The 23,884-nt window shown below is 45.9% G+C and overlaps 1 protein-coding gene across 1 annotated transcript in view; it reads right to left on the reverse strand.

The window, feature by feature from the left end:
• PMS1 (PMS1 homolog 1, mismatch repair system component) overlaps positions 1–23,884 on the reverse strand; it is a 2,357,833-nt gene that overhangs the window by 2,239,441 nt on the left and 94,508 nt on the right. Inside the window, exon 2 of the mRNA XM_044075169.1 lies at positions 23,459–23,626. Within this exon, the coding sequence (XP_043931104.1) occupies positions 23,459–23,590 (132 nt within the window). The 5' untranslated portion in view covers positions 23,591–23,626. The remainder of the gene's footprint in view (positions 1–23,458; positions 23,627–23,884) is intronic.

Here is a 23,884-nt window from a genome sequence, read left to right on the forward strand (position 1 = left end):
TACCTATAGCAAAAGAGGTGGTAGAAAGAGAGGTCACAATCAAACTCCTCTAGGTCTGTCCAGGCGAGGGGGAAGGAGGGTGGGACGCAAGAAAGAAGGCGAGAAGAAGACAACTAACATGGAACGTTATGGTAAGAACATAACTTCTATATGTTAAGTTGTCTATCTCGCCTTCATTCTTGCTGGATGGGACCGCGTCCCTAGCACCTTGTCCCGGGTGGCCTATCGGAACAGACTCTTGAGAACAGTGGTACCAAAGTTAGCTCTATGCCTAGAAGCTAAATCCAACTTATAATGTGAAATGAAAGTGTGAGGAGTAGCCCAAGTAGCCGCTGCACAAATGGTGTCAATAGGCAGTCTGTCTTGGAAGGCTATAGAAGTAGCCAAAGCTCTGGTGGAGTGGGCCTTAGGTTTGTTAGGCAGCTTTTGGTGTCTAATTTCATAAACAATGGAAATCAGAGATGTTAGCCATCTGGATAGTGATACCTTGGAAACAGAAAGTCCCTTTCTGCCTTCTGCATAAGAGACAAACAACTGGTCAGTTTTTCTGAATTGTTTGGTCCTATCCAAATAGTACTTTAACTGACGATGAACATCTAGCCAATGCAATTTTTGTTCAGACCTATTAGAATATTCTGGAAAAAACACAGGGAGGTCAATGCTTTGATTTAGGTTAGACGCAGAAGCTACTTTAGGTAAAAAGGACGGGTTGGTTTGTAAGGATACCCTGTCTTTATGGAACAACAGATATGGTGGTCGACAGCTGAGTGCATGAAGTTCTGAAACTCTTCTAGCTGAAGTAACAGCTACCAGAAAGAGAGTCTTCCATGATAGCAATTTTAATGAACAGGAAGCTGCAGGTTCGAAAGGAGGAAGAATCAAAGAAGTGAGAACTAAATTAAGGTCCCAAGAAGGAGGAGGATTTCTTATAGGAGGTCTGAGTAGAAAAACTCCCTTCAAAAAGGCTTTGCAAAGCTTGTGAGACATGATTTCAGACTCTGAAATGCCCACATGAAAGTTAGATATAGCTGCCAATTGAACTTTGAGAGTAGAAGGAGATGAACCTGCATGAAAGAGTTCAGCTAGAAAATCAAGAACCATTTGGATGGGAGCAGTGAAAGGATCTAAGTCCCTTCCTTGAGCCCAATAGGCAAAACGTTTCCACTTACTAAGATAAATTTTTCGAGTGGAAGATTTATGTGAAGCTATTAAAATATCTCGAACAGTGTGAGATATTTGAGGAAGCCTGGCTAAGGTAGGAACTGGAGGAACCAAGCAGTGAGGTTCAGAGATGTTAGGGAGCGATGAAACTGACCCGACTGATGGATCAAAAGATCTGGAACTAGGTCCAGATGCCAGGGTTGCTCCAACAGAAATTGATGTAGAAAGGGGAACCAAACCTGTCGAGGCCAGTAAGGAGCAATGAGGATCAATGAGGCCTTCTGAGCGATAGCTTTCTGTATCACTTGAGAGATTAGTGGAAAGGGGGGGAATGCATACAGAAGTCCCCGAGGCCAAACTTGGACTAGAGCGTCTCTGCTGGGCTGGCCTGGTAAGGGGAAGAGGGTGAAATAATCTTTGCACTTGCTGTTTTGGGGAGTAGCAAAAAGGTCGCAGCAAGGCTGACCCCACTTGAGAAAAAATTTTTCCACAATAGAATCTTTCAGAGACCACTCGTGAGGCATGAGGATAGCTCTGCTCAACTTGTCCGCGATTTGATTGGACTTCCCGGGGATGTGCGTTGCTATCAGAAACCGCTGAGAAGAAATCGCCCATTGCCACAGTCTGAGTGCTTCTCGACATAGGGGATAGGACCTGGTTCCGCCTTGTTTGTTGATATACCACACTACAGACATATTGTCCGTCTGGATTGCTATCGTTCCCAAGGGAAGAGAGTCTTGAAGGGCTTGCAACGCTAAAAGCACTGCTCTCATCTCTAGAACATTTATATGCAAGTGGCATTCGTCTGGTTGCCATATGCCCTGGACAGTTCTGCCCTGATAATGCCCCCCCCACCCGATCAGGGAGGCGTCCGTTGTCAGAGTAGCAACCGGAGGGGAAGGAACAAAGGGTCTTCCCAGGAAGAGCTGAGGGGAAGACATCCACCAAAGAAGATGATTCTTGCATGCTTGCGTAATCATAATGGTGTGGGACATCGGAAGTTGCTGGTATGACCATTGTGTGAAGAGCATCCATTGAAGGATTCTCATGTGGAATCTGGCTAATAGAAGTAGAGGGATAGCAGCCGCCATAATCCCCAGTACTTTCAGAACTAACCTGGCTTTGACTCTGTTGCTGTTGAAGAGAAGGAAGACCAGTTTGCGTATGTCTGTTATTCTCTGATCTGTTAGTCTCGCAGACATGTTGACTGTGTCTAGATTTGCGCCTATGAAGGTAATAGCACGACAAGGCGACAAAACAGACTTTTCGCAATTTATTGATATGCCTAACTTTTGACAAATGCGAAAGGTGTAGTCTCTGGCCATTAGAAGAAGATGCTTGGTAGGAGCTGTGAGGAGCCAGTCGTCCAAATATGGAAACACCTGGAATCCTTGACGTCTCAGGTGAGAAGCTACCACTGCCATGCATTTGGTAAACACCCGGGTGGCAGTGGTGAGTCCAAAGGGCAGGGCTCTGAATTGAAAGTGACTGGTTCCCAGCCTGAAGCGGAGGAATCTTCTGGAGCGTCTGTTCATTTTTATATGATAGTACGCATCCTGAAGGTCTATAGAGCACATCCAGTTTCCCTTTCCCAATAGGGGAAGGATGGACTGTAGCGTGACCATCCGAAATCTTGTTTTCTTGACAGACTTGTTCAAGATACTGAGATCCAAAATTGGTCTCCAGTCCCCTGTTTTCTTTGGAACTAAAAAGAACCTGGAGTAGATTCCGGATCCTTGCTGGTCTGCTGGAACTGGCTGAATTGCTCTTTTTGCAAGCAGCTTTGAAATTTCCAAAGCTGCAAGATCCCTTTGAGCGGGTGGAACATCTGGAAGGGATTTTTTGGATTGGTTTGGAATGCGAACGAAGGGAATGGAATAGCCTTCGGAAATGATGGACTGTACCCACTTGTCTGGAGTTAGGGATCGCCAGGCTTCTGGGTACAGTGATAATCTTCCCCCGACTGCCTCCGAAGGTGGGCAGTCGGGCAACACCTCAGGGATGCTGGAAGGGCTTATCGGAAAAAGTTTCTCGATTGCCCTGGTTCTGCGGACCCCCCCTGCCCCTAGGGCGACGTCTACCAATGTTGTTCCCTCCTCTGCCTCTGGAGGGGAACCGACTCTGTGCGTCAGGCAAGGTCCCTTGAGATTGTTTGCGGAACCACATTTTTCCACTTTTCTGGCCTTTGGGGTAAGGCCTAGAAGGAGTAGAAAAACGGACTCCGACGGCAGAAAGAGTTTTGCCATCCGTCTCGCACCTCGTCAAGGTCTCTTTCACTTGAGGACCAAAGAGGGATGATCCATCAAACGGGGAATTAGTGAAAGACGTTTTAAAGGGGTCCGCAAAATTGCATAACTGCATCCAGGCATGCCTGCGTAAGGCCACACCTGTCCCTGCGGCTCTGCTCGCTCCATCAGCCGCATATGAGAGGAGGCGCATGGAGGAGTTAGCTATAGAATTTAGGGTAGTCAGCTGAGCGTTCATCTTATCCTGAAAACCCGCAGCTGTAGGATCCTTTAACATCTCACTCGCTTCCTTGATCAAGTCTCTTTGAAGACGAGTGAAATGACAGAGGTAGTTCAGCGAACGCATAGCAAAGGTCACTGACGAAAACATCCGCTTCCCGTACCTGTCCATCGACCTAGATTCCTTGTTAGGAGGATGGATAGGCACTGAAGGATCAGCTAGCTCCTTCTTAGTGGCAGCAGCTACCACCATAGAATCCACAGAAACTCCCTTAGTCAGAAACTGCTTATCTGTTGGTGCTGTGATAAACTTTGAAGGTCTCCTGGGGGTGGGGTCCACAGAGTCAGGAGCCGTCCAAGCCTTTTTAGCTACCACCTGCATGAGGGGGTCAAAGGGAGGGGACACCCAGGAGGTGGAAGGGCGAGAGCCAAACGCCTCAAGATACACAGATTCATCCTCCGAAGGGTTAAGGGCTGGCCAATTTCCCCTCTGTTTCAGGATCTCTAGAATGTCTGCAAAGGAGACATCTTCAGGAGGGGAACGGGGGGAACCCTCAGAATCCTCTAAATCTGTGTCAGAGGTGACAGACTCAGGTGAGTCTATATGCTTCCTCTTACAATTTCTCTTCCTAGGGGGCTCCCCTGCCAATTCAGGAGAGGCCTCGGAAGAGGATGAGATCCCCACAGGGGATTCTTGAGGAGCTGGCTCTCTGCGGTCTGGGATGAGGGAGTGAGTAGACATAACCTGAGGCACCGAAGAGGGAGGGACGGACGGAGCCGACTGTGGAGTTGAACCAGGTTCCAACACACTCCGCATGACCTCGAACGCACCTCTGTCAGGCAGAGCCAGAGGTCCCCACTCCGAAAAGCTGAAAACCTCCCTCGGCACCGACAGCGATGGCTCCGAGGCCGATGTCGGAGCCGAACTCACCAGTGCCGAAGCACCGAGAGGGAGAGCGGGGTCGGACAAGGGTCCGATGCCACTCACCCCCTCGGAGCCGACGAGGGAAGTCCGGCGCCGAGATTCTTCCAAGGAAGAAATCGGAGCCGACGACGGAGCCGAAGACAATTGTATCGGCTCTGACGCTACCACAGTCTCGGTTCCGAAACGCCCCGGCTCCGAGCTCAAAGGAGTCGGAGGAGGAACATTTTGAGGAATAGGGTCAAGCTTCGACTGATGAGTCGGGCTCTGAAGCATTTGGGCCAGTGCCTCGGACTTAAGAAGTCGACTCACTACCCTCTGAGGATCATGATCCGAAAGCCTCGATGATCTAGAGGAGTGAGATCTATGGCTCCGTTCAGACAGCAAGGGAGATGCTGGAGCCGAATGAACGGAGCCAAGGGAAGGTGACCTGGACCTCTTTCTAGATGTCGGCTCCGATGGTCTGATCGGAGCCGACTCAGAAATTTCTAAAGCCTCGGCTCCAGCCGGAGCCGAGGGAACCACAGGAGTAGCAGTTTGAGTCTCATCGGCTCCAGCCGGAGCCGATGTCTTAGTAGGCTTCGAAGCCTTAGGCGTCGACTCAGATGCCGGAGTCGAGGACCTATGAGCCTTAGAGGGTTTACCCGAAGTAGCAGTAGGGGGACCCTCAGGCTTAAGCAAGCCCCTTAAAATGAGCTTGTTTTTTCTTTCCTGCAGGACTCTAGGGCTGAAGCCATGGCATACAGCACAAGAGTCCTGCAGGTGTAAAGGTCCCAGGCAGTACACACAAGAAGTGTGACCGTCTGTCAGAGACATTTTCTGACAGCATGAGTCACACTTCTTGAAGCCTGAGACCTTCGAATCCTTGGACATAACAAGGAACAAGTGTAACCACACACAAACACAAGCACACCGATTACACTTAAAAAACTAAAAATAGAAATTAAACTAAGAAATTAGTTGTTTAATGTATAAATTCCCTACAGAAAACACACACACTCCAAGGGAAAGGAAGGGCCCGAAGGCCTAAGGGAAGAACTATAAGTTCTTAGGTAAAAATTAAAGAAAAACTAGATTAAAGGGATAAAAGACCTTTAAGGTAAGGGGAAACTGTATGGAAAACTAAATTAAAGGGTTTTAACTCAACTTTTTAAACTAGTTCCTACACTAACCTGAAGCCGGTGAAGCAACACGTCTCGATAGCTGTAGCGGCAAACGAGATCTGAGGTAATACACGCCTAGCATTGTGGGATATAAGGGGAGCCTCGAGCCGGTGGAACCAACTCTCTAGCTTTTAGAGTGGCCGAGTCAGAGCCGAGGTCGGCTCCGAACCCATCCAGCAAGAATGAAGGCGAGATAGACAACTTAACATCTCATCTTTTATTTTTAGATTCACTTGAATTTTTAAGAAAAATAAAATAACTGTATATGAATGAACAAAGCATATTGGTAACTACTGACGTTGACGCCCTAACACACTGTATTACCACACATGTACTGTATTGAAGCAGCTACAGAGGCTTACAGCAGAAATAATGCTACACAACAGCAAACTGAATGCATGGGGAGGCAAATAAACTTGGTATTGAGTTACAATTTTTTCAGTTTCAATGGCCAGGCTTACATATAGATGAGGGGATTGCCATGGCCCCTAGCTTGGCCAATATAACCTAAGGTAAGTGGAAGGAGGAATTTGTACTGCCAAGTGAATACTGGAGATTTATGACCGGCTACCTTCGCTTTATTGACAATGTATTCATAGTCTGGCAAGGTGAGAAATCTAAACTCGCTGAGTTTCTCCAGTACATCAGTAACTTCACCTCCTTCCTGAAATTTACCACCTCCATCAGCTCAGAGTTAGTGCAGTTCCTTAATATGATTGTCAGTATTGATAAAGACAGAGAAAAATTAATTAGTAACTTATACAGGAAACCAACAGGAGTGAAATAATTACTTCACAAAGGCAGTATGCATCCAGTAAAAACTAAACATGCTGTAATAAAATCACAAGGCTACAGATTAGCATGCATTACCGCAGATTTGGCCCCTTTTCTCAAAAATATGAATGATCTTGAAAATAATTTCTTAACCAGAGGATATGAATCAAACAAGTTACACATGATCCTGGATCCCATTAGAGATTCTAAAATTAACATTAACCTCACATGGAATAGGCCTTTTGGTAGACTTATGCAATGAGGTCACACTAACCCAAAAGCAGAGAAAAGTAAGGACAGTTGCATTCTAACTTTCACCAGTGATTTCAATACAATTAAAGCCATTATTAAGGAGAACTGGGCCATCTTCACTGACAATCAGCAACTTGTAAGGGTTTTAAGAGAACACCCTACTTTTGTACATAAAAAGAGCAGACTCATACGTAGTTATGTGGAAAAGAAAAAGAAAAATAAGAAACACCAGGATGACATGAGCACTATAATCTGTGGGATACCCAACTGCACCTTCTGTGAGTCTTTGATGGAGTGCGACTCATTTGAGTGCCCCTATCTTAAAAATATGGTAAAAACTTCATCAGGTGGTAACTGTAATACTGAAAAAGTTGTACATAGGGCCATGTCTAATTACTGCCCTGCATTTTATGTGGGTAAGACTATGAATAAACTGAAAAGGAAGATCTCAGGTCATCTTTCAGACATCAGATACAAATGCCAGAAGAACACCTTAACAAAACACTTATTAGAGCATGGCAGACATTCTGGTTTTAAATTTATCATTCTGGATTGTGTGGAGATGGATGAGTGTGAAGGGGGCGTCAACTGTGTTTTGGAGAAAAAAGAATTATGCTGGCAGTTGAAATTAGATGCATTCAGAAAACCAGGACTTGACTACTATTGCTCTGTTAAGAGTGTGTTGAACTTGCGTAAGCTGACACACAATCTGTATTTTTTTTAGGGAATTTTTGAGGAAATATTTTTATGTACTAAAAACAAAAAAAATTATGTGTAGTATGTATATAAATGTATACATGTTTAGTTACTTTAACTTCAGTTCTGCTTTGATTAGATTTAGTACACTCTTGCATCACACCAGAGATTTAAATGGTAAATTCAAAACACACACTTTTTTATGCAACTATTACCATGTAGTATAGGTGTAATTCCCTCATTTAGCATACTGGTGCATGCTCTTGCACACACCTGCACACTTTTATACATTACTAGCTTACTTCATTCACTATTTCTGTGCGTTTTTTATACTGGTTTTCATTGGATAAACATGTTTTTGGTGTTGTAAACATGAAAACTGTCATGACAGTTTTTTTTTTTTTTTTTTTTTTTAACTGCAAAGCACTGACTTTTTTTTCTGAGCTGTAAACAAAATTAGAAGTTATGTACTCACCATAACGTTCCATCTGAGTAGGTGTATTCATTTGTCTGCAACCTGTGGGTTATGGATCCGATATCGGATCCGAACCGGCATGGTTTTCCAACTATGGATCCAAGCTCTCAGCTCCTCCCCTCACCCATAATGCCCTGCTCTACCCTCATGACCTCAGATCGAGTTTGCCAAAGCAACAACACCCTAAAAAGGGTAACATAGAATATGCAGGAAACTGAAAGGCCAAGACAAATGAATACACCTACTCAGATGGAACGTTATGGTGAGTACATAACTTCTAAATCTGAAGTAGGATATTCATTTGTCTGCAACCTGTGGGACAGAGTCCCCAGCTACCTGAATCTTGGGCGCCATCATGGAAGGATATTCCTAGATGCAAGATCCAACTTATAGTGGGAAATATGAGATGAAGCCCACGTGCGCTGCACAAATATCAGCAAGAACAATCCTAGCCTTGAAGGCTGCCGAGGTAGATTCTGACCGGGTTGAATGGGCATGAACACCCTCCGGTGCAGACCTTCCCCTCTTGATGATAAATAAAATGCACTGTGAAATCCAGCGGGACAGAGAAACTTTAGAGATTGGGCTTGCAAATTGAATTTTGCAAAGGAAATAAACAGCTGGTCGGATTGCCTATGACCAGCCGTCCTGTTCAGATAAAATCTAAGTTGCCTGTGAACATCTAGTGAATGTAGCTTATATTCACCTTTGTTTTCATATTTAGGAAGAAAACAGGAGGTTAATGGACTGATTGATGTTTCAGAGCGATTTTAGGAAGAAAGGGCGGTTGGTCCTGAGGTAGACACAGTCGGATGAAATACCAAGTAAGGAGGTTTAGCTGATAATGCTTGAAGTTCAGAAACTCTCTTGGCGATGTAATGGCTACCAAAAGGCTGTCTTGTAGGACAAGAATTTGAGATCCACGGTAGCCGCTGGGCTCGAAGAAAGTCAAGGCCTGTAGGACCAGAGAGGTCCCAAGGAGGAACTGCTTGTTTTATAGGGGCCTGAGAAGAAAAGTACCTTTAAGAAAATTTTACACAATTTGGCTGACATAAGAGGATTAGAGTCATGGCCAATGTGATAGTGAGAAATGAGTTGTACTTTGACTGTGGAACTGCTGGCACCATCGATAAAGAGAGTGGTTAGAAAGTCAAGCACTAAAGGAAGAGGAACCGTGAAGGATTCAGGCCCCTTGCGCCTCATACAAAGAAACGCATCCACACTTTTCGTAAACCTTTCTAGTGGATGGTTTATGAGCTGCCACCAAAATTGCCTTAACGGAGTCCTAATCAAGAGTGGAACTGGAGCAGCCAAGCGGTCAGCTTCAGGTTGTCCAGATTCGGAGGAGGAATGCAGGATGGATGGGATATCAGATCCGGGATGGGATCTAGAATCCAAGGAGGATTCACCGAGTGAGACCTTAGAAGGGGAACCAGATCTGTCGAGGCCAGGAATCATTCTGCAACCCACCGAGAGGCTTTCTGAAGAACTTGGAGCATCAGAGGCAAGGGTGGATAGGCATACAGAAGAGCACCAGGCGTCTCTTGGGGTACCTCAAAACTGTCGCACTTGGTGTTTGAGGGAGAAGCAAAAGATCGCATGAAGGGTTGGTCAGAATGGTGCGACTGAGCTTGTCCGCTAGGATGTTGGACCGAAGCGATTGGTGGAGATTGCCCATTCCCAAACTCTCATGGCTTGCTTGTTGATGTACCAGACAACAGACATGTTGTCCGATTGAATTGCAATTGTTCCCAAGGAAGAAAGTCCTGAAGTGCTAGCAAGAGCACTGCTCTCATCTCTAGAACATTGATATGCAGTAAGGTCTCTGAAAGTGCCCCCACCCGAGGCGGAGGCGTCCGTGGTCACCGTGGCGAGAGGGAGAAGCACAAAATGGGCGGCCTTTGTGGAGATCCGGGAGTGGAGCCACCACAAGAGGGACCGCTTGCAAGCCTTGCTGATCGCTATGGGATGATGCATGGGAGAGCAAGGTATGACCACTGTACTAAGAGCGTCCACTGTAGAATGCATATTGAGCCTGGCAAGAGGAAGAAGTGCTATAGCCGATGCCATGGACCCTAGAGCCCTCAGGACCAACTCCGGAACAGAACTTGAATGGAGAATGGCCCGCACCTGGAGCTGCAGATTTAGAACTCTGTCCAAATCTAAGAGCTGTGTGGGCGCCAGGTTGGATTTCTTTGTATTTATTGTGATGCCCAGAAAGGAGCAAGATGGAGAAAGGAGTCTATAGAAGTAGATGCCTTGTTGGGGCGGGTGAAGCCAGTCGTCCAGGTAGGGAAGACCTGCACCCCTGAAGCCTCAGGTGGGGTGAACACCCTGGGGCTGTGGTGAGACCAAAGGAAAGGACCAAACTGTAGTGACTGGCTCTCCCAGCGAGGCGGAGAAACCTCCTCTGTCCATCAGGATGTGGTGGTCTATCGAGCACATCCAGTGATTTTCTCCCAGAAGAGGAGAATAGATTGCAGAGTGACCATTGAATTTTTCTTTGGGGACTGCCAGATTCAAGAGAGAGAAAAAGAATCTGGAGTAGAACCCTGATCCGATCTGGTCTGGGGAACGGGCTGGATGGCTCTTTTCTTTAGCAGATGGCCAATTTCTGCCGGGTGGGACGTCTGGGAGGGACTTCAACTTTGGAAGGTAAAGGAAAGGAATGCGATATCCTCTGGATATGATTTGGAGAACCCAGCGGTCCGATGTTATGGACTCCCATGCCGCTAGGTGCCCCGAACGCCCCGACTGCCTCCAGAGTAGAGCAGTCGGGCAATCAGAGAAAGGTTCCCTCTGCCTCTACCTGTCCTCCTCTGCCACGGAAGGACTGGTTGTCCGAGCAGGCTGGGACTGCACCACATCTTCTTCTGACCCTTTTGGTTCCTAGAATAGGGCCTCTGGGGTGCAGAGAAGGCAGACAGCGTCTTTGCCAAACAGAGCAGAACCATCGAACGACGCTTGAAGGAGCTCAGAAAAATCGCAGGAGAGGAGCGCAGCCTGACCAGTGACCAGTCCTGTGCTCTGGCCGCGCCCGTTCCATGGAGAGGAGAGAGCCGCATAGAAGTTGTAACTGACCTAAGAGTGGCCATGCGGGTGGAGTGCAGAACTCTGTCCTCCTATTCTTTAATAAGATCTCGCTGCATCCAACTAAACATCCGCTTCCCCAAGCGGTCCATCATCCGAGACTCCTTGCTCGGTGGGTGGACTGAGGACTCTCCTGAGCCAGTTCCCTCTTTGTGGCGCCCGCCATGGCATCTACGGTCGGATGGCGGACTAAGGATCCTATCCGGTCTCTTGGGGATTGGCTCCCGGTCCGTTCTTCTTCCACGCCCTGGTGGTAATAAGGTCCACCAGGGGTTCAAATGCCTCCAAGAACACGGACTCGTCCGAGGAAGACTTGGGGCAGACCAAGACATCCTCCTCCAAGTCCGTGTCTTCTGTAGAGAGACGGGGGAGTCAATATGCCTCCTTTTTTGCACGTATGGCTAAGGACCTCCTCTGGGGGCTGTCCCATAGGAGCAACGGCTGTCCCAGGGGCGGATGGTGGAAGCCTGGCCCAGTGCAGAGGGAGCGGGGCCGGGCGGAACAAGTGCCGGGGTCCGAGACCCTCAACAGAGCCCTCTCCACTACATCAAAAGGCCGACCTCGAAAGGATCCGACAATCGGCTCCCCCTCGAATCGGAAGAGTGGGTGGGCGGCGCGGGCGGATCGGAGGACATGCCACAACACACAAGGCACACCGATCCCCGGATCCGAGGCTCGGATCCAGGCTCCGAGGTCGGATCCGACGCACTGAGGGCAGGGTCGGATCCCCATCTGCATCTGGGCCTGGATGAACCTTCTCATCATCCGGTCCAGATCAGCATCAGAAAGGCTATATGTAGATCTCGGAGGGGGCTAGAGGGTAGCCTGGGTCCCTCCTCTCCCTCGCCTCGTGCGGAGAGGTCTCCTCCTCCTCAGGACCCGTGAAAAGCACACAGGGGACGGAGCCGAAGGAGGAGAGAGGAGGCCGACGGCCGGAGGCCGGGGAGGCTCGCTTGGCGGGCGGCGGGACAGAGGTCTCGGCCCGCCGCTTCTCTCTCTCCTCCTCCCTTTTCTAGCATCCCTCTCCTCTCCAGAAGGGAGGTTGAGTCCCAGGAGCAGGAGGGTGCCAGTTGTTCCCGAAGGAGGCGGAGGCGGGCCAGTCTGGCGGTAAAGACCCGCCAAGACAAGCTTGGACCTCGTTGAACCCTGCACAAATGGAGCAACCAGATGTGAGGTGTTCAACCCCGAGTGTGGCCATCAGGAAAATAGATTTGGGCTGATCAGCCATTCAAATCTAAAAAACTACTAAAAGTAACTTAAACAAATATAGACACACAAAAATTACTTAATTTAACTCAAAATAAAACTATCAAAGAGGGAAACCTAAACTTTCACACAGAAATACACAAAAAACTTTAAATTTTCTGTTTTAACAGGTAAGAAATAACCACTTAGCTGAGAGCTATGAATACAAATCCAGTCACCAGATCTGAGGTCATGAGGGTAGAGCAGGGCATTATGGGTGAGGGAGGAGCTGAGAGCTTGGATCCATAGCTGATCCGATATCGGATCCATAACCCACAGGTTGCAGACAAATGAATATCCTACTTCAGATTATTTTTTTTCTGAAATAACTTTTTCTAAATTTTTTTCTGCACTATAAATGACTTGGTTTTTTATACACACTAATACATATTAGATATGATTACAGAAACGTATATTTATATTGTTGTAATATTCAAACTCTGGACCCAACCCAGCAAGGATTCGTCAAAAGCAGATCATGCGTGTTAAAAAAAGAAGTTATGTAAACACCATAACATTCCATCTGAGTAGTTGGATTTCATTTGTCATCAACCTGTGGGTTTTGGATTCAAGCCGGTAACTTTCCAAGCTAAGATCTGAGCTCCAAGCTCCTCCCCCTCACCCATACTACACTGCAACCTCCTTCCAACCCTCAGATAGAATTTGCTACCCACAACGTGACACACATCAACCCAAGAGACATAACCTTACCTGAACACATAAACTAGGCTCACCAGACCCAGAAACTCTGAGCCCAAGGACAGACGTAAACCACCAAGGTCAGGGGGAAGGAGGGTGGGAAGGTTGATGACAAATGAAGTCTAACTACTCAGATGGAATGTTATGGTGAGTATATAACTTCTTTATCTGATTTAGTTAACTTCATTTGGTCATCAACCTGTGGGACAGAGTCTCCAGCTACCAAAATTCTTGGGAGGCCCCTTAAGGAAGGATATTCCGGAGCACTGCAGAGCCAAAAGAAGCCCTTCCTCTAGGCACCATGTCCAACTTATAATGAGTAATAAAGGTGTGAGAAGAAGCCCGGGTAGCAGCTGAACAAATGTCATCCAGGGAAACTCTGGACCAAAATGCAGCAGAAGTAGCCATAGAACGAGTAGAATGAGCATGAATCCTGACTGGTTCTGGTAATCCATGTTCCTTGTATGCCTGCAAAATGCAGAGAGAGATCCATCTAGCAAGAGTTATCTTTGAAACTGTTTTCCCCAAAAAGGGTTTGGCAAAGGAAACAAAAAGCTGATCAGACTTACGGAAGGGTTTAGACCTATGTAAGTAACTGCCTGTGAAAGTCCAGCAAATGAAGTTTGTATCCCCTTTATTTTAAAAGTTAGGAAAGAATACTGGGAAATTAATAGACTGATTGATGTTTGATTTCGAAGTGACTTTAGGGAGGAAAGAAGGGTTAGTCCTGAGAGACACCCTGTCCTTATGAAAAACTAAGTACGGGGGTTTCATACATAAGGCTTGAAGCTCGGACACTCTCCTGGCCGAGGTGATAGCCACCAGGAAAGCTGTCTTCCATGACAAGAATTTCAAATCAACTGATGCTGTGGGTTCGAATGGAGGTGCAACTAAGGCCTGAAGAACCAAGGTCAAATCCCACGGAGAGAAAGGATGCTTAATAGGAGGTCTCAGTAGAAAAGTACCTTTGATAAAGGTCTTACAAATTCTGGTAGCAGCTAGAGAACCTGAATTTTCTCCTACATGAAAATGGGATATAGCCGCCAGCTGGACTTTCACCGTGGAAGAGCTGGCCACCTGCTGGAAAATTTGAGACAAAAATTCGAATACCGCTGGAACAGGAGCGGTAAAAGGATCCAAATTTCTCTGAGAAGCACAAATGGAAAAACGCTTTCATTTACTACAGTACACCTTTCTGGTAGAGGACTTGTGTGCTGCCACCAGAATGGACTTGACGGGGGAAGAGAGACCAGGAGTCCTGGCAATTAATGGAACTGGAGCAACAAAACAGTAAGCTTGAGGTTGTCCAGATTCGGGAGAGGAATTCACGAGGGATGACAAATGAGATCTGGAATGGGAGCCAATATCCAGGGCGGAGCTACAAGATGAGACCGTAGGCAAGGAAACCAAATCTGATGAGGCCAGAATGGGGCTACGAGGATAATCCTGCTCCTCAACCACTAAGCTTTCTGTAAGAATTTTGTCATGAGAGGTAGCAGGGGATATGCATAAAGAAGACCAGGTGGCCAAGCATGGATAAGAGCGTCTCTGGGGGTTTCCCCCGAGGGGGAATCAGAGCAAAAAACTCGCTGCACTTCACGTTGGATGGCGATGCGAAGAGATCGCAGCAAGGCTGACCCCACTTGAGGAAGATCTGTTCTGCTACATAAGGGTTCAGAGACCACTCTTAGGGCAAGAGGATAGTCCTGCTCAGTTTGTCCGCTAAAATGCTGGACCGACCCGGGATGTGTGTTGCTATCAGAAAACGGTTGGTGGAGATCAACCATTCCCACACTCTCATGGCCTCTCGACAAAGTGGATAGGACCCGATTCCCCCATTTGTTGATATACCAGCCCACTGACATATTGTCTGACTGAATCACAATAGTTCTCAGAGGAAGAAAAGCATGAAGGGCCTGCAACGCTAAAAGGACTGCCCTCATCTCCAGAACACTGATATGCAGAATGGCCTCGTTTGGGGTCCACGTGCCTTGGACAGCCCTGCCCGAGCAATGCCCCCCCACCCTAGATGGGAGGAATCTGTGGTCACCATGGCTTGGGGCAGGGGCATAACAAAGCGGCATCCTTCTCAAAGATCCTGGGATTGAAGCCACCATGAGGGAAGCTTTGCACACCTTGCTTAGAGGAATCTTCCCGTCCTTCTTACTCTGGACTAGCGTGCCTCGGACGATCTTCCCGAACAAGGTCGAACTGTCAAAAGGGGCATTCGCAAAGGACGCTTTGAAAGGTTCCGGAAAATCGCAAAGTCAGAGCCAGGCATGACGCCTCATGGCAATACCAGACCCGGCCGCCCTAGCGGGCCATATAGTTCAGCGCACTTACAGCAAAGGTAGCTGAAGCATACGTCCGCTTTCCAAGTCGATCCATTGCCCTAGACACCTTGTCCGGAGGATGGACCGAGGAACTCTCCTGCGCCACTTCCTTTTTGGTGGCACCGCCACCACCATGCTATCAACTGAGGAACCCTTACTCCATGCAGGCTTGTCAGTAGTAGGGCTCAACACTATCTGGCTGTTTTGGTATTGACTCTACAGTGTCCGGTTACTTCCAAGCTCTGGTGGTAATGAGGTCCACCAGAGGATTATCCAGGGGGACACCCAAGAGGTAGATGGGCCTATGTCGAACACCTCCAGGAATACTGACTAATCCGAGGAAGGCTTTTGGGCGGACCAGCCTCCCCTCTGGCAGAGAATTTCCATTATGTCTCCAAAGAAGACATCTTCGGGAGGCAATCTAGGGAGCCTTCCTCTTCCTCCAAGTCGGTATCCTCAGTAAGGGACTCGGGGGGGGGGGGGTCCATGTGCCTCCTCTTGCCTCCTCTTGCACTGGCATTTGCAAGGGACCTCCTCGGGGGGGGACTCACAAACAGTTTTGCATTCCTCGAGGGGAACCATCTGGGGCATAACAGACACAGGCTGTCCCTGGGAGGACTGGATGACAGAAGACATACTCAACTGCGAGGGAGCAGGGGCGGACTCTGAGGAAAGAGTGAGGGGTCTCGATCCTCCTGAGAGAACCCTCTCCACAATGTCGAAGACCAAAGGGGAACTGGTTTCCCTGAAACTGGTGGGACGAGTAGCCATGCCCCTCGGATCCGATGAGGGGATCGGAGCAGAGCCAGGAACAGTCGGGCCCAGAGGGATGGTATGTCCCGACCACAATGGAGCTGACGATACACTCATCACCTCGGATCAGACGCCCAGATCTAGACTCCAAGATCTCGGATTCAACATAGGATCCAGCAAACTCGAGGGCATGGCCAGCGTCGAGGTTGGAGGAACCATCAGCGCCGACCCCCTGACTCCGGGGGTCCTTGGATCCAGGGACTCCGAAACCTGGGGATGGATCTGAAAAGGAGCTATCGGGGTGATCATTGGAGTCTTACTCCCCGCTCCAGCGGGAGGGGTAGCCAGCAACACTCCCATCTGCAATTGAGTCTGCAAGAACCTTCTCATCATACGGTCCATGTCAGCTTCAGAGAGGTTTCTTGTGGATCTGGAGGACGCCACCGACACCAGCCGGGTGGTCTGATGCGAGGACGACCTTGAAGCAGGCCGAGCCTCCTCCTCAGGCTCTGGGGAGAATCTTGGAGAATGGAGCCGAGGAGAAGACAGCCTAGGCACCTTTTCTGGGGTACAGACCACTTTGATAGGAGGGGCCGACAGAGCCACTAGCCTCTTATGACCCCTCTCCTTGTCTCTCTCTCTCTCTCTCTTTTTCTCTTTCCCTGTATTTTTCTCTGTGCTTCTCCCTTCCTGGCCTCTCTATCTCCCTGTTTTGAAGTGAGAGTGGGAGTCCGGGACATGGGAGGGGGACCAGAAGCTGGTACAGCCACAGCCGTGGTGAAAGAAGCCGCCAATTCCACTGGGAGAAGACCAGCCAGAATCAACTTGGCACTGCGATCCCGCAGAGCCCGAGGTTTAAAAGCTGCACAAATCTTGCAGCCCGAAGTAAGGTGGGGAACCCCTAAACACACGAAGCACAGAGTGTGACCATCGGCTGGTGACAGCTTATGGCCACACTCTGCATTTAGAGAAAGTCAGCTTCTGGGAGTCCGACATAGCCACCCCACAACAAGCAAAGGCCAACTAGTAACCTAGTTGAAGCACACACACACACACACACACACACACACACACACACACACACACACAAGGGCGGGAAGGGGAGGCCTACACTAAGACAAAGTTTACAACTCTAAACTTTTTTTTTTTGTGGACAAACGAAGGGAATAGGACTAAACCACGCACACACACACACTTAGATCACACAGTTAAAGCTAGACCAAAAAGATCCCACTCTACCTGCCTGAAGCTCAGAGATCACGTCCTGGCGAAGCCGCGGCAAACGAGATCTGAGGGTTGAAAGGAGGTTACAGTGTAGTATGGGTGAGGGGGAGGAGCTTGGAGCTCGGATCCTAGCTTGGAAAGCTGCCAGCTCGGATCTGTATTGGATCCAAAACCCACAGGATGATGACGAAATGAAGTTAACTACTTCAGATACGTGGTTAACTTCTCTGAGAAAGTCACCAAGGCCCTGGATGTGGGAAAGATAGTGCATATCACATACCTTGACCTAGCCAAGGAATTTGACATAATCCCCACTCATGTATTATACAGAAATTCTCCTAATTGGGAATTAACCCCTATATTACCAGATGGGCAGCCAACTGGCTTACCAACAGGACACATACTGTCAAAGTAGGTTACCTCACCTCTTACAAAAGACTAGTCACCAGTGGCGTAACGGTTCTGTGCTGGGCCCCCTACTGTTCAGAATTTACTTCTCAGAAGTCCAGGCAAACTTGAACAGCCTGTTTCTGACCAAGTTCACTGATGACTGCAAATTGGGAGCAATCACTGAGTCTCCCAATGATGTTAATATACTGCAAACAGGGTTAATCCAGACAAATGATTGGTGCCAAAGCCACGGATTAAAGCTAAATGCAAAAAAAAATTTTTAAAAAATTATTATTCCTTTTGGGAAAGCTAATATCCCTGCTAATTACATTATAGGTAGCATCCCCCTTAAGTGCAGACCCAGTGGTACATTATCTGGGTACTCAGGACATATACAAAGTAGTAAGGAAGTCCTTCTATGTGGCATATCTTATAAATAAAAGTATCGGATCTAGATTTAAGGACGTTATAACCCTATTATACTAGGCTGTCATCAGACCAATAATTGAGTACAATGCTCCCTTTTGCATGTACCTCAACAGACACCTGCAACAACTGGCGAGACCACAGAGGTTTCTCACCAAGAAATTACAGGGTACACAAAAAGAAAGACTGAAAGCCCTGTCACTGTATTCTTTCTCTTACAGGTTGTTAAGGGGTGAGGACCTGTGCCTGGCTTACAGGCAGTCTCAGACCCAGCCCTGATGGAAATGCTAAACATTCATAAATCAAACTGCACAAGAGTCACTCACTCCATGGATCTTAACCTAGCCTCTGACATGAACAGGTCATGCTGGAGAGAAAGATACATCTCCCAGAGACTGCCACTTCTCTGGCATAAGCTTCCAATTCATATGAAGCAGAGCACATCCCTGACCCTCTTCAAACGCAACCTAGATCAATGGATGGGTGACCATAAATTCACTCCTGGAGCGGCAGCCATGTCCCTACTGGGCAGATAAAGTCAGTATTAACTACAATGGACCCTAGCCTCTGCAAATGTCACTCATCTAACCACTGACAACTGGGGCAACTCGAGATACATACGGCTATGCTTCTAAGGACTCCAGGGCCATTAGCCTAGTACTTATTAGGACCTATAAACTCCGTCCAAAAGAAAGCTGTCCTTTAAGGAAATATGCACTGATAACAACAAATCACTGTTGCAAACAGCCAACTGCAAGACCACCAACACCTCTTGGCAAAATAGGCAGGAATGGATTCCGGTTTGCTTGCTTGATATACCAGACTACAGCCAAGTTATCTGACTTAACAGTGAGAACTTCCACTGGGAAAGAGTTCAAAAAGGGCCAGGATCAACTGAAAAACTGTCCTTATCTCCAAGATGTTGATATAGCATTACAATCTTAAGGCTTCCATTTACTCTGAGCAGTCTGCCTACTGTAGGCCTCCTCCATCCTAAAACAGATGAATCTGTGTTGAGTGCATCCTGACAAATCTGGAGATGGAACAGACTCTCTGATCGTAGGTGGATTAGATCATGCCACCACTAAAGTTATGACTGACAGGCTTCTGATAGCTTAAGTGGGTGAGAGATATGCTAGTGACATTTGGACCAATGGAAATAAATGAAATGTCCTCAGAACTCTCATATTTAGTTTGTTATTAGGAACCATGAAAATGAAAGCTAACATGAGCCCTAAAGCATTGAGATGTGCCTTTCTGGAAATGGATGAGCCAAGTAGATAGAAGCAACTACATGCTGAAGGGATAAGTTCTTGCCTATGGACTCAACATACAGTAATCTCCATGTTGCTACATGCAGATAAGAAAGAGTAAGTTGGGATTTCAAGCAGCTGAATAAGATTCCAAGGGATGACAGAAAAGCTTAAAAAGATATTCAGTCTTATAAGTCAGATCTTCCAGAGATTCAACACTAAGGAGTTAGTCATCCAGACAGGGAAAAATCTTGCTTCCCTGCATTCTCTGTCAGGATGCAGTTAATAACATGTACTTGGTGACCATCCTGAGGGCTTATGGGAAAGTAAATGGGATAGTTCTGAATTGGTAAGGTATGGTTCTGAACTGAAACATCCCAAACCTCCTTAAGTATATTTTATACATCATCTTTTGCCCTTGTCTGTCAACCAACATCCCTCTTGCAACTGATTGGCTTATTCCTTTTACATAGGGAAAGAGCAGATTGCAAGAGGCTAGACATCCGCTGGTGTTTCTTTGTATGATCCTAACCCCTACACCAATAGGTGATGTGTAAACTGGCAAATGCAAAGGGCCTGCTATGTCTTCTTCTATGAAGTGCATGTTCCTGTACATACCCCATGAAGTCTACTGTGCAAATGGAGCTCGACAAAGCGAAATCCATTCCCGGTCCCACACACATGCATACCCTCTTCTTCAGTAAGTCCCAGCACTGCAGCATGAAGGATCACCTCCATCCTCCTAAAATGAATGAGCAGGCACTATCCAAACTGCTAGCTGACTTCTAGTCATCTGAGTTATAGCCATCCTTTATTTCTCTATGCTATTAAACAATGCTAACTCTTTGGGTACTTTGACATGAAGGTAGAAAGTTCAAAAAGCATATCCAATCTCTTTTGGATAAGCAAGGAAGTGTAAATACCAATGTCAAAAGGTCAGTGATGCCGAGAATGAGTCTGAGATGCTTTGTTATCTTTGGCAACAAAAAGAATCTGGAATAAAATCCTAAGCCTTCATGATCTGCTGGGACCTCCTGTATGGCTCTTTTGCTAAAGAGCTTGAAGAACCCCTTCCATAATAGTAGTTTTTGATGGCCAAAATATCTGGACAGGCAGCCAACAAAATCTTGTCAGCGGGGCAGAAATGGTACTGTATAACTTCTATACAGCACTTCCCTTAGTAATCTGTCTTCTGACATTTTCTTCCATGCACTGCCAAATGCTTCCAGAGTAGGACAGTCATGCAAAGTTTCAGGATTGCTGTGACCTGCCTTGCAGTTGACCACAGCCTCCTGGCAAGCATCAAGTAACCTGGCTTCTGGGTTCATGACCATAATGGAAATAAAAATCTGGGGATTTCCTACTCTCTGTACCATTCTGCTACTGCTGCTGAGGACCAAACCAAGACAACATCTAGTGCTGAATGCTCTGCATTTTGGCAAAGGTACTCTGAAGAGGACAAAATTTCAGTCATAGCAGTTAGGCCTGACCTACCTCCTCCACATTTTTAAGTTATTAGAAAACGTCAGGTCCATATAAAAGGATACCCCTGAAGGGCATAGCCAGGAAAGTTGCAATGGTATTCTCAGTAAAATGGGTTAACGGTAACCAGGAATCCAAGCATATGGAAAAACAGGACCCAACCCTGTTGCTCTGGCCAAACATTCTGCCACATTATAAATCTCATGGACCATAATGTTGCCTCTTCTGGAAGATACAACTGTGTGGGTTTAAATCTTATCCATTAATAATGCACCCACCAGCAACTCTTCAGCCATATGTAGCATTTCATCTGACATGCCTGTCTATAACCACACCATGTGGATTAAATGGTTCAACATCTACACAGATAGGGTGGTGGATACATTAATATTTTCTAAATATGTTGGTCACTGTTGACTCCTTTTATGATGGACTGGCAGCTGGTCTCGAGTACGGAAGCCTTATGGTGGGGCTTCTGCAGAAATAGGAACAACCTAATTTAAGAATGTCTGCCCAATCCATGCACCTTTCTTGCAAGTGAGGAAATCCAGTTCACCTTTTTGGTACAGGTATTAATACACCTGAGTTTCCTAGGTCATCCCAGCTGCATCTCTTAAAAATGTCAATTAGGGGGAAGAATCACATAGGATGTTTGATAAGGTATTAATCACTGCAGCCTATAGACATCTGATGCAGTTCTGAGGGTCAGAGGGTAACAATACTGTCCTAATCAATGAAGTCTAGTCCTACTTCCAAACTCAAAACATTAAAGGTGCAAGTCTGTTCAATTAAAACTTTCCATCCTCAATTTAAAAATAAATAAATAAATAAAAATAAAACTCTGAAGTAAATCTCTTCTACTCAAAGGTCAAGACTGATTTATTAGCTTATTCTTATTTACAGTCACAGAGTAGGTTAAGGTACTGATCTGCATGGACCTTTCTCAGACTCCGCCTATGAGCACTGTCTGGTTTAATAATATCTCAGATTCACAGAGTAGGCAAATGGAGGCCTAAGAAATCAAATCCTGGATTACAAGATGATGGTTGTGAATAGCTTGCAACTTTAATCCTTTGTGCCAACTGCCGGACAGCTTATTCCAGAAATTAAGTAACAATGTAAAGACAACAAAGCAAAACATATAACATAGACCCAGTGCTATAAATAACTTTTCATATGAGGACAGCTTTCAGGAGAAAATACTCCCTTTTTAATCTCTTCTGGAATAAGGAAATACAGCTATGAAAGTCAACCCAATAAATAGTTTTTAGTCCATTAAAAATCATCATCTACAAGTATTTTATAATGTGTTCGAGCATTACTTCTATGGGCACTAACTTCCATTAGATCCATAAATGTATTTTTCTGTCTGCTACTCGTACAGTTTAATGACTCTTCTGTAAAATAGGATTCTTCTAAAAAAAATTTTAAGTAAAAACTTCATGCATCCAAAAATACTATTTATTTTTCAATTTTTTTTGTTTCTGCTACTCCACTGCATGGCTTTCTTCAAAGTTTCTGTTTAAAAGGACCCTGAACCCTGTTATGTTACACAGTCAAATGTTTTTACTTTCTGACTGCAGTATACTGATGAAGTATGCTCCATAAGCTATCTAATCACACTATAATAAGGATGCCAACATGGCTTATTCCTCTATCTGAAGCCTGCATTTTTCATATCATGAAGCTCTGAGTATATCACCACAAGAAAAAAGGAACGGGTAGGGGGCACACACCACAAAAACAGTTTGTAAACATTTTGCTACAAATTCATTGTCGCATTGTGGATCAGTTTTTTAAAGTACTGGAGTACAAGTCTGATTATGAGCATTTGTAACTTGTTTCACTGCAGAACGCAAATAAAAAACGTAAATAAAAAAATGGTTTTGACCCATTTCTTTAACATAACACCAGAGGATGCCTCCCACATACCTCACCCTACCACCATCACATTTATTTCCTGTGAAAATGCAGTATAAACAATAATGTGCACCCTCCACTTCTGTAGTAACTTAACTCCATTATTCTAATAGTCAATCTGGTGCCAAGCCCATTTACACTTCTAAGACAAAAACTATTTATTTCAAGTGGCCTTCTAACTAACAAGAACCTGAATAATTCGCACCACAAGTGTTACAGTGGTGGCCACACCAAGATTGTTAAAAAAAAAGCATGTTTCACTACTCCTTGACAGTATTCCTCTTAATATCAGTCAAGTACATTTACCCATTCGTTACTCACAACAATTAAGCATTCCAACTGGTAAAGCTGAATTCTGAAACAGGCTAGCTAACGGTGGCTCTTATTTTTTCTCTCCTTTACATACAACCTACCTTAATGAAACAGTTAGCCAATGTGCACATAAAGAATATCAATTGTGCTGGTAACAGGCACTAACCTTTATCTAGTTGCCTGTGACTGCACACTAACTAGTATTCAAGAAATGCTGATGTATGTGTGCAGCTCAGTTCTTCTACTGTCAACAAAGGCTACAGCCAATAGCAATTTCAATTTTCTTCCTCACCATCTTCCAATAATCTCTTTCATTAATAAGCATATGCATGAGATAAAAAATATTGTTCGGATGAAATATGGTACAGTGTCTTAAATGGTCCTCAAAACATTACCCACCAGAAACTACATGAAAAGACTTACCAGTCTGACCTCTATATTGGTGGCAGAGGCATCCAGGGAGTTTTCTATCAATTCTTTGACCACACTGACTACTGAGGTGATTACCTGTGAGCTTGACAACAAACAAATTGTATCTGTTGGCAGCTGATTCATGCTTGCTACATAACTTTAGCAGCATAAATGCATCACCTGTGAAGAAAAACAAAGGATATGTAACTCTCAATTAATTGATACACGTGTTAAAAATAGAAAACAGAACAAAGCCTCACCATTAGTTTGTTTGTTCTTGCTCTACAGTCACCCAGATTCACTCATTACTGTTCACGAATTATGTCAAAGGGCGTGAACACAACAGATCTGACTACATTTTCCTGTCCATTTCTTTTAGCAGTTTATATACTCCTGTTAAGAAGACAGCCTTCAGTATTCAACAACATGCTCTTTAGC

This window comes from Protopterus annectens, chromosome 6.part0 (assembly GCF_019279795.1).
Source record: "Protopterus annectens isolate FY-2018-M chromosome 6.part0, PAN1.0, whole genome shotgun sequence".
Lineage (NCBI taxonomy): Eukaryota > Metazoa > Chordata > Ceratodontiformes > Protopteridae > Protopterus > Protopterus annectens.